We start from the raw sequence: 14,211 nt of genomic DNA on the forward strand, positions 1-14,211 counted from the left end.
GTGTACTTAAAATAAATTAAAAGTATAAAAAAATATCTTAAACACAATTCAAGCGAGAATTTTGCGTAATTTTCAAATAGATTTTCAGCGGAAGAGCAAAAACCGCTTCAAAATATGAACACTGAAGTTGATTGTGAGTTTCACTGACAAGTTAAATGACAGTAAATTGTTTAAAAAAAAAAAGTATTTCATAATTTGTCGTTAAAGACAGAATAATTCAGTAGTAATTCGACTAAAAGTCCCTAAAATCACTTTAATACCTTGGAATTGAGATTTCTTCGCTTAAAGTGAACATAACCTCAAATTTTACAACACTCCTAACCTCAAACAATATCAAATGGGTGTAAATTAAAATGAAAATGTATTGACTTTCTATGCAAAATAAAGATTTTATAGCAATTTAATGGGTTTTCCACGTATTTGAGCAATAAAAATGCAATGCAGAAATTGAGAGCAAAGAACTTAAGCGCCTTTTAAAAATAAGAGATCACCAATTCGATTCTGATGATGAAAAATACATGCAGAAGCCGCAAAAGCATGCACAAAGTGCTGATGTTTTGTGCATACAAATTGTGGGGATGACAAGAAGGAGGATTTGAGCCATATTATCTCCCCCTTGAGACGATTCCCTGTGTGAGATTCACTCCCTGGCTTTCTGTCCCCACGACGAGAGAAATTCCAGTGCATGATGCAGTTGGAGGATGAGAGCAAACAAACAAGACATGGTCAAACAGAGCGCACGAACACGAATTTTCTCCCACTCTCAGAGAAATATTCCAATATCATATTACATTGTCTTGGCATTCGAGATGCGCCGGGAGGCAGAAAAGTACCTCAGGATTGAATTAAAACTCATCCGAGACCGCGATGATTCCTTTCTCATCTTCTTGCGCTAATTTCCACAAAAGATACGGCAAAAAGTTTGTAATTGCGTCAAAGGTTGGATTTTGTGGAAATTTTAAAGTTATACTGTAATTTCTATTCATCTTCTGCGCACGCATTTGCCAGGAAGCTCTCAAGTCAGATTGATCTTTGACAACGAGTAAAGACAATTGATAAGAAAACCCAGTTTAGTATGCAAATTCAGCAGTGGATGTGAGAGAAACATTTAACATTCTCGTGTGTAAATTGCATTTGAGACTAGTTGAAAGACTTTTCAAACTTCATTAAGATAAGAAAGATCAGTGAATTTTACACACAAATTCAACGCCTTTGATAGGAAAGTCTTATCAGAATTTATTGAGCGAGAAAGCCGCGATGTTTTAAGTGTTGAATCTCTCATGCAAATTCACTAAAGATTCTCCATTCATGCATTTTCATTCATGTGAATGGAAAATCTAGGAGCTAAATTATATTCCGCCAGCACTTCTCTCGCGTTTCTTGCAATAATGCCGGAGTTCTTCTGTGGCCTAATTCGATTTTTCACGTAAGAGTGGAGAATTTTGCTGGGTGAGAAAAGGAATTACAAATCAGACAACACATCATTGAATTTATCTGGGATATTCCTTTCACTATTCTTCTGATTGTTGGCATTCTTGTGCTCTCGTGTCGGATGTGTGGAAATATTTCTGTCGCACACATCTTCCAGGGCGCGAGGAAGAGAAGATACAATGAGTATAATGATGTTTGGCAATCAAAGTGGAGTTGGAAGTGCTTCGCATTTAGGACAAGAAGCTGCTTGATTGATGGTGGCAAAATTGAATTTGTGTCTCTCGCCGAGGCACGAGTTGGAATGCCCCTGAATGACGAATATCCCTTCGCGAACCATCTCGAGGGGTTGCGCTTAATTCACATCTGTTGGAATATTTCTCTCATTTGTGTCCGCTCACGAGCAATTACCATTTTTTCTTCATCTTCTCTTCTGTCGCACAATGAAATCACGCGTGGGGAATTTTTGTCCGTCCCAGTGAAAATGTTAATTGAATTTCGTGAAATTATGCAGCAAAGAATTCTTAGGGTGTGCGTTTTTCTCTCTCTGAATCTTTCTTGCCTTTCGTGAATTCGATAGTTTATTTAACACACATCGCTTAATTTATGATTGACAGAAGAAGAAACGCGAGTCTCTTTTTTCTCCCTCCTCACTCAATTGATTCGGAGGAAATGTCTCAAATTACAGGCGATTGAAGGAGATATAAAAACACACAACAGAGTGAAGAATCAATAGAAAAAAACAGTGTGAATTGAATAATAAGAAGTGTTTGGCTCTCAAATATTTCAGCTCATAAAAAAATCAATGAGGAATATTGCTGGAATATATATTGTTAAAAATTCTCACCGCATCTCAGCCAACAAATTGATACAAAGTCAATGTGTTTTGCATAAGAAGGAGCACTTTTCTCTCCCATTCGCGCTGCCTTTTGTCTCTTGGCGCAAAGTGGAGGAAAGGTGAGCGGAGGTCTTAATGCCATGCCAACCCTCAATGGGTGTTTTTATGGCTGAGGGGAGACGCTCTTAACGAGCCCGTTTGAATTATCCACCTCATCGGGTATCACCATCGAGATGAATCGAGTCGCCTTCTGACCAGGAACACGTGTTCGGAAGTTCACGAGATAAATCCAATTGATTCTCTGTCGTCTCGAGTGACACTGCAGACCATAAAATCCCACGTTGGCCGCCCACTTGGGCGTCCTCGACTCATTTACCGTCATTGTCACCTCAAGACACCATCCATGATGGGATTGGAGTGTGTCGGTGGAGTGTCTCGGCGCGAAATGCAACCCTTTGGCATCGAAGAAACATCACCACAATATGCTTGAAAATAAGTGTCGCTGCAATTAAAATCAAATGCTCGCCATTATTTAGAGTCTGAGGCTGAAGGAGTCTTACAAGTGTGTTGTTTATAAAGCCATATATTATTCTTGCAATTAACAGTGCATGATTTTCTCTGCATAAAATCCATAAACCATATTTATAAACTAGTTTCTGCCTCTTCTCCTCTCGCACACTCCTCACTCATTCACTTAGTCACACAAAATAGATGCGTGGCTCGCAGACAAGGAGACATGCGAGGTGTGTTGAACTGCGAGGCAGATAATTGTTATACTTCACTGCAACTCCCATTGCAAATTGTCCTATTCAACTTTACGATCTTGTCTTGTAATCGGTGATTTTCGCTTCGTTCTTCTGTTTTTGCAAGAGATAAGACAAATGCATCGAAGGATTTCATATGCAATTGTGAAGTTATAATAATTTTATCTCAGCACACAAATTACTTTGACCAAATTTTGCTCAATTTTTCCCTTTTTAGCAGCATTTTACTTATTTTTTTATGAGACATTTAATGAGTCGTTGCAACTTTACACTTATAACATTTTAAATAAGCTGTCAAAAATAAGAATTCGTAAAACTGCTTGCAAGATTACGATTTGTCACTTTAAAGACAGCAAGATATTTATTTCAGCGAGACGTGAAACTCTTTCAAACGCTTAGCATTAAGTTGGAACATCAATTCTTGATGGATTAATAGAAAACAGCGAATTATCTGCCCCGTGGTCAAATCGTTATTTTACTGTATGCAAGAAAACATTGAGAACAGCAAGAGAAAATGAATGTTTCTTCCCGTAGAGCGCAATTCTTCTCTCAACAGTGTTGTTGCACTGCAATAAGCAACAAGATGCCGTATCGTTGCAAATTGCAATCACATGTTTCTTTTTGGTCATACAAACTGCAATTGTCATAATTTGTCGCACTAATAAAATACACAGAGAAAATGCTATGCAATTGACATTGTCCAGTAGATGAGATATGAAATTTTTCTTTGTTCCATATTGATATAGGAAAATGAGTATATTTTGTTGCTCTTCATGATGATGAAAATAATGGATTTGCAAATCTCAATATTTGCACATGAAAATGGAAATTTCCCACTCTTCTTCTGTCCAACCAACGATTCCGTATATAAATTCATACAAAGTGTCTTCATGTTTTGCTACTCCTTCAATCCCTGCAGAAGGATTTCCTTTGCTGTTGCGAACTTGTGTGTTTATTCAATGTCCACCTACATTTCTTTGACTCAGCTTCAACTCTCTTGGGCGGACGTGAAGTAAGAAGTTGCGGAAAAAATACCAGAATTCACTGCAATTTTATTTGCTCTGTCTCATGCTTTTTTGCTCTTTTCCTCCAACCGGCGCAAAAGTGTCGAAGAAGTCAGTGTCTTTTAGCACACTCTGCGAGTGCAAATACGACAAACGTGCGATATTTCCCTCCTTGTTGTGGACTTCGCGCCATGTTAGCTGTCTTCTCAGCCAGTTGAGATCAGCACAAGATGATCGGGAGATATATGAGGAGAATTGTGCAATTATTTTTCCACTCTGCACAGCTTTTCTTGTCTTGTCGACTCGACAATGTGGATGAAATAAAAAAGAGAACATGAAATCCTCTGGCAAATCATTTGAATACACACAAACTCAATATCGCTGAGGACAAAAAGTGACTAATAATTCTGCCAAGGCGCAACGTGATTTCTCAATTGACACAGGAGAAAACAATTTCATTCCAGGCAATATTTTCTTCTTGTCTCCGGCGAGAGAGAAAGACGGAGAAAAAAGAGTCATGTTGTGAAGTTGGAAAAATATTTTTCCATCCTCCTGCCAATCGAGGATAAATGTGTGTAAATGGAAGAGTGAATTCTCCGTGTCGGAGATGTCAGCCGAGGTGGCCAAGAGTGGTGAAATGTGAGGAAAACACAGAGATTTTTCTCTGCAGCCTCACGCGACTCACATTTGCGCCTCTAAACGCTCAAGAATTCGAATTGTTGTCTCACACGGTGTTATTTCAAATCCCAAGAATGAAGTAAGAAAAATATTTTTACGCCATTCTCACCGATAATTAAACACATTTCCACTGACTTGAGAGAATTTATATTTGGGAAAAATTTTTCCCCACGAAACGTGCGCGTTTTACGGTGGAATATTTGTCGCCGTTCGGAATGAAAGGTTTCAGAAAAGTGTGTTTGTAATTGCAAATGTGCACATGAATTTTTGTGACTCTGTGTGGCGAGAGATTTATTATTCTGCCTTGCTTTTTTGGATAATTAATTGAACATCCCAAGTGAAATAGACACCCAAAGAAGGGCAAAAGAAACCCGAGATAGACAATCAGAATCTTGTTAAGCAAGTCGAAAGTCAAAGGTGTTCTTCTTCTTCTTTTTTCTCTCTCTCTCTTCGGCCAAATTGAAACTTTTGCTTAGAATTTGCTGCTTTAATTAACGGGAGAAGATCATTTGAAATTCATCAAAAGGCGAGTGTGGAGGAAGAACACGACGCGGAGGAATAAAAAAAAGAGCGCAAGACATGAAGAACAAGATACAAGAAACCGTCTAAGCAGATTGAAATTGATGACTCCTTCGGCGCGGCATCGAAGTCAAAGAAGTATCCCGCAAATAATGGTAAATGATGTGACGGAAACATTTGGAGAAAAAGTTTAAATGAGAAAGATTTCGTGGAAAAGCCCTGAGATTTTCCCTAAAGCCATCCAATGAGGGAAAATGCGGACATCAAGTAGATTCATGGAAGGGAGGGAAATTCCTTGCCAAGATTTCTTCAGAAAGTCACTCTTAATTCAATTAACTGTTAAGAGAATTTTTTGCGCATAAAAATTTAACAAACTTGATTTTCCATTGAACTCAACATGAGAGTAATTTTGACTGTCGTAACTTTGATTTGATTGCTTCGATTTTATCTGTATTTCGAGATAAAGACAATGTTTAATGGTTTGTTGACCGGAATTCGTCTTTTGCTGAAGAAGTGGTCAAAATTGAACCACAAGCAGAGTAAATTTTAACTTCTGAAGCGTGATCTTTGACTCCTTTCAACTCAAGCGGAAGTCTTGGGAAGTGAAAGCTTTCAAAAACTATAATTTTCTAGGTTATGAAACAAATCAAGAACAGATTCAGTGAATAAAAGTCTAAAGAATTGCTAAGAATTGACAGAATTTAGCGTTTGCATACAATAAACACTGTTATTCTGAACCTTTCATGTCATGCGAAACACTACAAATTGCGTTTAGATCGAACATACCCGCAAAAATATTGATTTGGACTTGGAAAATGTTTATTAAGAAACTTTTCTGTACGATTTTGACTGATAAGAGACGTGTATGTGATCTAGAAAGCTTCCAAATGGAGACTTTAAAGAGTTCTTAATGATATTTTGAGGTTATGATCAGAAAAGATACCTAAAAAAGCGGTTTTTACAGAATTTTTGAAGAAATATTATATGGAAACTTAAGATGATTAGTACAATTTGAGAACTAGTGTGAAAAGAGTCTAAAAATTTCTAGAACTGTTCACAAGTGGTGTACAAATTTAAGGCAATCGTCTTCACCTTGTGCCCTTCGAAAGATACGAAGCATTTCCTCACTCGTTACTGAAACTTTTCACTGAGAAGAGCAAAGTGAATCACCCTCGACTCAGAGTAAACACATAAAATTATGATTAAGTAACTATTAAATGCGCCTGAAATACTCGTAAATTTCTACCATAAAGTTTAATTAGAGATCTTGAATCAAGCCTTCTGATCGTAAATTCAGTACCTTTATCGCATGGCGTTGTCAAAGTGTGATCAGTTCATTTGGCTCTCGTGTTCTTTTTTTTGTCTGTATTCAGTCAAGAAATGAGCCCAAGAAGATTTCACAACGTCTGGAAACTGTCGATAATCTGTCGCAATTGCGCTTGGTGTGATGGATGTGACAAAAACCCTTGGATATAATTGCCGATGATCATCGCGCGATCGCAGGGCAGACAAGAGGGACGGATTGCCGACAAATGCGAGAGGAAGGTTCGAGCATGTGTCTCAGGGCATGGTAAATTTAGTTGGGGATCTATCTGTCGAGCCACATGGCTCTGATGGTCCTCCTGAAGAGCATGTGGCTTCGATCAGCATCTTCCCCTCTGAGCACTGAGGATCGGATTCCCATCAAGTGACAGAGCGCGCGCGGGAAGAGAGTCTCTGCGGCCCTTCTTCACTCCTTCCATCATAAATTGATGAGTGTGGTGATTGATTTATTTTCCTCTTGACACCCACCCAAATTTCCCTCTTCCACAACTTTACACTCTTCAGGCCCACGAATTCCTCGGCGTGCCAGTGATTTTCCGGGGAAAAAGTCTCGCGCAAAGTGCGTGAGTTTCGGTGAAAGAGAAAATTTACATATAATGAAGAAGTTGAGCAAGATCTCGCCGTGTTTCTTGGATGCTGTTGGAGGGAAATTTTTCCTTCCATTTCTCTTGCAGTGTTTGAAGAAGAAGTTCAAGACTCCACATGTGTATTCACGTGTCTCAATTCCCCATATTAGTAATATGAGTGTGTGTATAGGAATAAGAGTAAATTATTGTATATTTACATAAATGTACTGTGACTGACTGTTCAATTATACTTGGGTTATTTTTATTAACGCCTCTGCTGCTCGCTGAAGAAGCAGAAATGTACACAGAATGGTGAATGGAACAATAAAATGTCGATAATAAAGTTTCTTCTCCTGGGACTTGCGTTTGTTGTTTGCTTTATCGCGCCTTCTATTTATTTTCACCATTTTTACCCGGTGGAAAGACGGAGTGAAGAGACGAAACATCCCCGCGATCGCAACGCGACGGGCTTCTTGAGACAATGGGGAGAGAGTGCAGCAGACAGAGACATGTTGATTTGATTGTTTCGTGGAAAAATACATAACACATTATCGCAATTGCTGTATGTAAAACGCCAAAGCCATCAATATATTTCTGAACAATGTGAAATTTCCTCGATGGAAAATTGACTCACGAGGAAGTCTCTTGCTGTGAACAATTGACAGCAAACCCTAAAAATTGTGGCATGATGGCACAACACATCAATATAATTAATTGATCATCGTTAATGTGTGAGAAATTTAATAATTCACCCTCGAAAAGTGAATTGGCGATAAAATTTCTTCCCTCATAATCGTCACGTTACATTCACTATCGCAGTTGAATTTATTGAGCCCACACATCATAAATTTGTCTTGATGTATCAAATGTCTCCCTCATTGTTTTGCATTCCTTCCTTCTGCGCCTGAATCGGAACATTATTATATTATTGAGAACTGGAGAAACCTTGGGTGAAAGAATGCCAGAAATTCTGATGTTGTCGCTCAGGAAATACGAGGAATTTCTGCAGCCAATAAAGTCATTTTCAGTTCAAAAGAGTTGTTTAGATTCTAGCTAAAAGATTAATGTTTATTTCTCGAAAAATTATGTATGAAACCTTCTGTTATTCTGATAGTCCTTGACCTTTTGAAGGACTTTTTGGACTTCTGAGAAAATTGTAGGAAATGTCAAGAACATCATTTTAGGCAAACATAACCTAAAAGAATAGTTTCTAACCGCACTAGAACCATTAAAATCAGTACTATAATGAGTGCTTTCTTCCTTCCAGATGCTCAACAACTGACTTACTCACTCGGCAAGATGGAAGCACAGCCAGAAGAGGCGTAAGACCAGGAAGAGTAGCGCAGAAATCCATTAAAGGGAGAGCTTTAGAGGAAGTGAGACACGTGCAACTGACTGAGACTTTCTGAAGGAAATCAAGGACTGAAGTAATAGTAGTTGAGAGTGACGAAAGGACGTCATTTGTAGCCACAATGACGCTCCTTTGGACAGCGCTGATAGCGAGTGTTCTGACGCTGCAATGTCGGGCGTTTGGCGACATGCACGCCAGTCCGGCGCCCGGGATGCACCACATGGGCTACAACAAGGAGCCCAAGTGCGAAGAGATCACGATTCCCATGTGCCGCGGGATAGGCTACAACATGACATCCTATCCCAATGAGATGAACCACGAGAACCAGGACGACGCCGGACTGGAGGTGCACCAGTTCTGGCCTCTGGTGGAGATCAACTGCTCGCCGGACCTGAAGTTCTTCCTCTGCTCCAAGTACGCGCCGATCTGCCTGGAGGACTACCACAAGCCGCTGCCAGTGTGCCGGACGGTGTGTCAGCGCGCGAGAGACGGCTGCGAGCCCATCATGCAGAGGTACAGCTTCCCGTGGCCGGAGAGGATGGCCTGCGAAAACCTGCCACTGTACGGCGACACGGACAACCTATGCATGGAGCAGCCGGACTACGTGAATGCCGCCGAGAGTGATCACAAGGAGGCGACGCCGAAGGCCACGAAGAAGCCAGCCACGCCGGCGCCGCAGACGCCGCCGCGCGATGGCGGCAAATGCAAGGGGAAGAATTCAAAAAACTGCCAAAACACCCCAGGGGAAAGGACCACCAAGGAGTGCGGGTGCTGGTGTCGTCCGCCTCTGATTCCCCTGGGGAAGGAGACTCTCTGGTACAACACAAGTGTCGCAAAGGTCGGAAGCGTGCCAAACTGCGCCATCCCGTGCAAGGGGGCATTCTTCACGCACGAAGAAAAGGAGTTCGCCGGCGTGTGGATCGCCCTCTGGTCGGGACTCTGCTTCGTCAGTACATTAATGACACTCTCTACTTTTCTTATCGACACCGAACGCTTCAAGTACCCTGAGCGGCCGATTGTCTTCCTCTCCGCCTGCTACTTCATGGTCTCCATCGGCTACCTCACCAGGGTGTTCCTGGGACACGAGGAGGTGGCCTGCGACGGCCGGTCGATCCGCTACACCGCCACCGGGCCGAGCAGCTGCACGCTCATCTTCCTGCTGGTCTACTTCTTCGGCATGGCGTCCTCCGTGTGGTGGGTGGTGCTCAGCTTCACGTGGTTCCTGTCCGCGGGACTCAAGTGGGGCAACGAGGCCATCGCGAAGCACTCGCAGTACTTCCACATGGCCGCCTGGCTCATCCCCAGCGTGCAGAGCGTCGCCGTGCTGCTGCTGACCGCCGTGGACGGGGATCCTGTGTCCGGCATCTGCTACGTCGGCAACATGTCCACCGAGAACCTGCGCACCTTCGTCCTGGCGCCGCTCTTCGTCTACCTCGTCGTGGGCACGACGTTCCTCATGGCAGGCTTCGTGTCGCTCTTCCGCATTCGCAGCGTGATCAAGCAGGAAGGCGGCCTGGGCGCCGTGACGAAGGCCGACAAGCTGGAGAAGCTCATGATCCGCATCGGGATCTTCAGCGTGCTGTACACCGTGCCGGCCACCATCGTGATCGGCTGCTACCTGTACGAGGCGTCCTTCTTCGACGACTGGATGACGGGCCTCACGTGTCCCTGCATCAGCATGGACAAGACCCGCGAGCGCCCCATCTACTCCGTGCTCATGCTCAAATACTTCATGGCGCTGGCCGTGGGCATCACGTCGGGCGTGTGGATCTGGTCCGGCAAGACGCTGGACTCCTGGCGCCGGCTCTGGCGGCGACTCTTCGGCTCGCCCGATCGCAGCGGCGCCAACCAGACGCTGCTCAACAAGCGGCCGCCCATCCCGCAGCCCTACGTGGGCTCGACACTGGGCCCGGGCAGCGCCACTGCGTCTCTGCTCACCACGCCCTACACCCAGGCGCCCGGCAGCGTGGCCTCCACCAGCCACCACCACCTGCACCACCACGTCCTCAAGCAGCCGACGCTGAGCCACGTATGACCTGGCGACCTGGGCGGAATGGCGCCGATCGGCAGCGTGGCGTCCGTGCCCGTGCCCGGGTCAATCGCGGACCCGCGCGCCGTGTCCGTGGTGGTGACGCTGCCGCAGCCGGGTCAGGCGCTCAGCGACTATGGCCCCATATAGTTGACAGTGCGGCCCACAGATCAGCAGAGGGCGCGCTGGGTCTCCAGCCAGTTCAGTCATGTGTGAAAGGGCAGGGAATGTTCGAAGGCTCTCTAGTCTCGTGTTTTGTATGTATAATTTATTTCAGCTTATCGTCGCCACAGCGAAAGATGCGGCCAGAAAAGTCTCGGACTCTCTGGTCTTCTGAGTCTTCCCTGGATTGGGATTGAAGAGAAAGATGGCTTCCTTAGCGATCGAATAAGAATCAGAAGAGCAAAATATCAAGTAGCATCAGACTGTCTATTAACAATCGTCCGAAGAGTCATAGGACATTCTTTCATGAGTCAGTTTGTCCTTTGACAACAAAGGATTCTTTCTTCTATCATTTAAACTGATAATTTTTTAGTAAATGTGACTCAAAAGAGGCCATTTTGTCCGAGAAAAGCCGCTTTATGTCTGTGGAGACCGATAAAGAATGTCAAGTAAGGAGGAAAAGTAAAGTAAATGATCATGATAATGCGATGAAACATGTTCTTGTAAATAAACCTATAAATATACACACATTCATTGCATAAGAATTAATATCTATATACTTTGTAAGAAATTTGAAAGGAATACAAATTGACGAAAGAGTTTTTGTGTATAAAAGAAAAACGCCTACAATTGCAGCTGCAACTTTTTTTTAATTCCTCTGTTAAACCAGAAAAATGGGGGAATTTTTGAAAGAATTTTTTTTCTAAATATTTAAAAAAAAATGTCTGTAGTTTTTAAGTTTCTAACAAATTTTCTATGCAAGCATTTTTTATTTACACAATAAGAGAATATTGATGAATAAAAAATAGAAAATCCAAAGACTGTTGTCCATATAATTAATTAGACATTAACATAGGCTTTAGAGATAAAAGATATAAGAAGTGAAGAGAAATAAGACGATAGATTTGACGTGAAACACATGAAGATTGAGAAAACATTGAGTTTTTCTCCTTTTGATGCCATGTGAAAATACTGCCAGGACAGATTAGAAATTTTCACTTTACACAAAGTTTAAAAAGAAAAAAATGAAAGAAGAAGGTAAAAATAAAACATTAGTGAACAAACAAGAATGCAAAACATTGTCGTGAAATTTTGATTGAAGAATTTCTTTTGAGAGAGAGAGAGAAAGATAGAGAAATTAGGTGCATTTTCGAGAGAACTTTTATACGTAATTAGATTTTAACTCAATGTGATTAACTTATATAAGTAATAAAGTAATGGAAAGAAATTAAAGAACAATACAGCATTAATAAATTGAATTGAATGTGGTAGAGAACAATTTTCGACGTCATATTTATTCCAGAATGAAGAATGAAATGAAATAGCAATAATAAGCATTTTGTAGTCAATCAAATTGAATTTCTCTCGATATGACATGGATCTTTGCATGGAAATAATCTCACATATCAGCCAATCTATTCTCATTTCTTAAACCCCAAAAATATGCCACACAATGTTGAAAACAATGCGAGTTGCAATGGAAATAGAATCTGCCATAAATGTGCCATTTTTATTTATCATACTGTCATCTTTCTTATACACGAATAGACAAAGTCCACACGATCAGATGATTGTGAGAGATCACAGACAGAGTGAAGGAGTTTTGAGAGCACAAATCTTCTGCAAGAAGCGGGAAAAAAAGGAAATATTTACGGATGGAATAGAAGGATAGCATTTAGGGAGAGAATTATATTATGAAACATTTGAAATTGGATTTATGATATAGAAATTTAATGGTATATAAAATGTACGTATGGAAAAAAAAATTTAAAAGGAAAAAATATTACTAAATAAAATTTATCATCTTACAATGGAGATAAAATGAGAAACAAAGCATGATTATTATTATTTATTCCTGGGTCGAAAAATCTTTCTTATTGTTTTGTGTTTATACTTTTGTCACAAACTCTAAAGACATTTTGTGTTGGAAGAAGGTAAGAATGTTATCTTTTCTTCTATCAACTCATCTTCTTAACACACTTTTTTTTTTATTACACCGATCTCTCTGTGCTTTCTATCCTGTCATATTATTTCCAAATCCAGAGCAATTAACGCTGTAGCGACTAATGAAGTTATTTATTTAGCGCAGACGTTAGAACAAGAAAAAAAAGGAAAATGAACAAATATGCTTAATAATCTTTCTCTTATTGTAATTAATTGTACCAACCTATAATTGTAACATGGACGAAAAGAGGATTGAGAAGGAAGAGGCGACATTTGTAAATGTATAGTTAAAAGTGAATGATGACGAGAGAAACATTGTAACACGTAAGGAGTGACTTTAAGTAGCGATTTAGTGGAGAATTATTGTGTAAAGGTGACAGGATGAGGAGAGAGTGCCGCGAAAGGAGGCGCCAAAAGGATGGAATGTTCAAAGAGTAACCAATTGATATCTGGTTTTAGCAGATGGACCGTGTATACGATAGCAAAAGAAGCAGTGAGTTGAGAAATGTGAGGGAAAACAATTATATGATTTTGATTGTTTCAATATTAAACACAGGTAAAAATCAAAAATCAATCTTTCAATTCGCCATATATTGATTGCCAGTCAACACAATTGCACAATTCCCTCACGTTGCGTCTCGGCACACACAATTGTTTTCCCTTCGCACGTCGGGCGTCGCTGGGAAACGTGCAGGAATCCTTTGAGGATTAATTCCTACCTTCAGTCGCAACCGAGTCCTGTGATAATCCCCCCGTAAATTACAATACTTCGACGATTGAGAATCTCTCTCGAGAGACATTTCGAAACCGTTTCATCGTCAATATGTGCGTTAATTGTTTGCTTTTCATCCTCACTCGAAAGGATTTTGGATTTATTGTCCCTTTTCTCACATCCACTCATGGCAAAAAGGTGGGTGAAAAGAAGCGTCAATCCTTTTATTAGGTGGTAAAAAATATAACCACACTTTGGAAATGTCTCAAACTGATCTATTGAAGTATTGAAAAATTACTTTCAAAATAGAATAACCTTGGAACAAAACTATTGACTTCAAAATTTTGAAAATATTATTTTTGATATTAGCGCCTCTCCGGTGGTCTGATAAACTTCTGTTGTTCTAATAAGTTGTAGAGTTTTGTATGAGCTTTTCAACGAGCCCAAAATCGCAATGATCAGATAAATAAAATCGGAGATATAGCGTATTTAAAATTCAAACTTTTAACCGTCATAACTCCGCTTCTATTACATTAGCAAAAAGTTATAACTTATTTTTAGAGACGTCCTGATCTGGACTACAACACACTAAAATCTTATCAAAATGCACCATCTGATTGTTGAGATACTGGCGTTTGTGGATAAATTTAAATTAAAAGAAAATTAATTAATTAATTCTTTAAATTTAAAGAAAATTTATACCCGTTTTTCTCGAGTTATTAAGATTTAAATTTTTGAAAAACTTTTTTTTATCTTAGCACCCCTAGTGGTGGTCCTACCAAGTTATGTTGTTCGAGTGGGAGATGACATTTTACGAGACCTTTCCAATGAATACAAAATCATTCCGATCGGTTAATTGGAAGCGGAGCTATTGCCGTTTTAAGTTTCGAAAT

The 14,211-nt window shown here is 40.7% G+C and overlaps 1 protein-coding gene across 1 annotated transcript in view; it reads left to right on the plus strand.

Annotated features, from left to right (window-relative positions):
- Positions 1-12,859, plus strand: part of LOC132265834 (frizzled-2) — a 30,362-nt gene extending 17,503 nt beyond the window's left edge. Inside the window, exon 3 of the mRNA XM_059766616.1 lies at positions 8,388-12,859. Within this exon, the coding sequence (XP_059622599.1) occupies positions 8,593-10,506 (1,914 nt within the window). The 5' untranslated portion in view covers positions 8,388-8,592 and the 3' untranslated portion in view covers positions 10,507-12,859. The remainder of the gene's footprint in view (positions 1-8,387) is intronic.
- Positions 12,860-14,211: the final 1,352 nt, after the last annotated feature.

This window comes from Phlebotomus argentipes, unplaced genomic scaffold (genome assembly GCF_947086385.1).
Source record: "Phlebotomus argentipes unplaced genomic scaffold, Phlebotomus argentipes genome assembly contig_5, whole genome shotgun sequence".
Classification (NCBI taxonomy): domain Eukaryota; kingdom Metazoa; phylum Arthropoda; class Insecta; order Diptera; family Psychodidae; genus Phlebotomus; species Phlebotomus argentipes.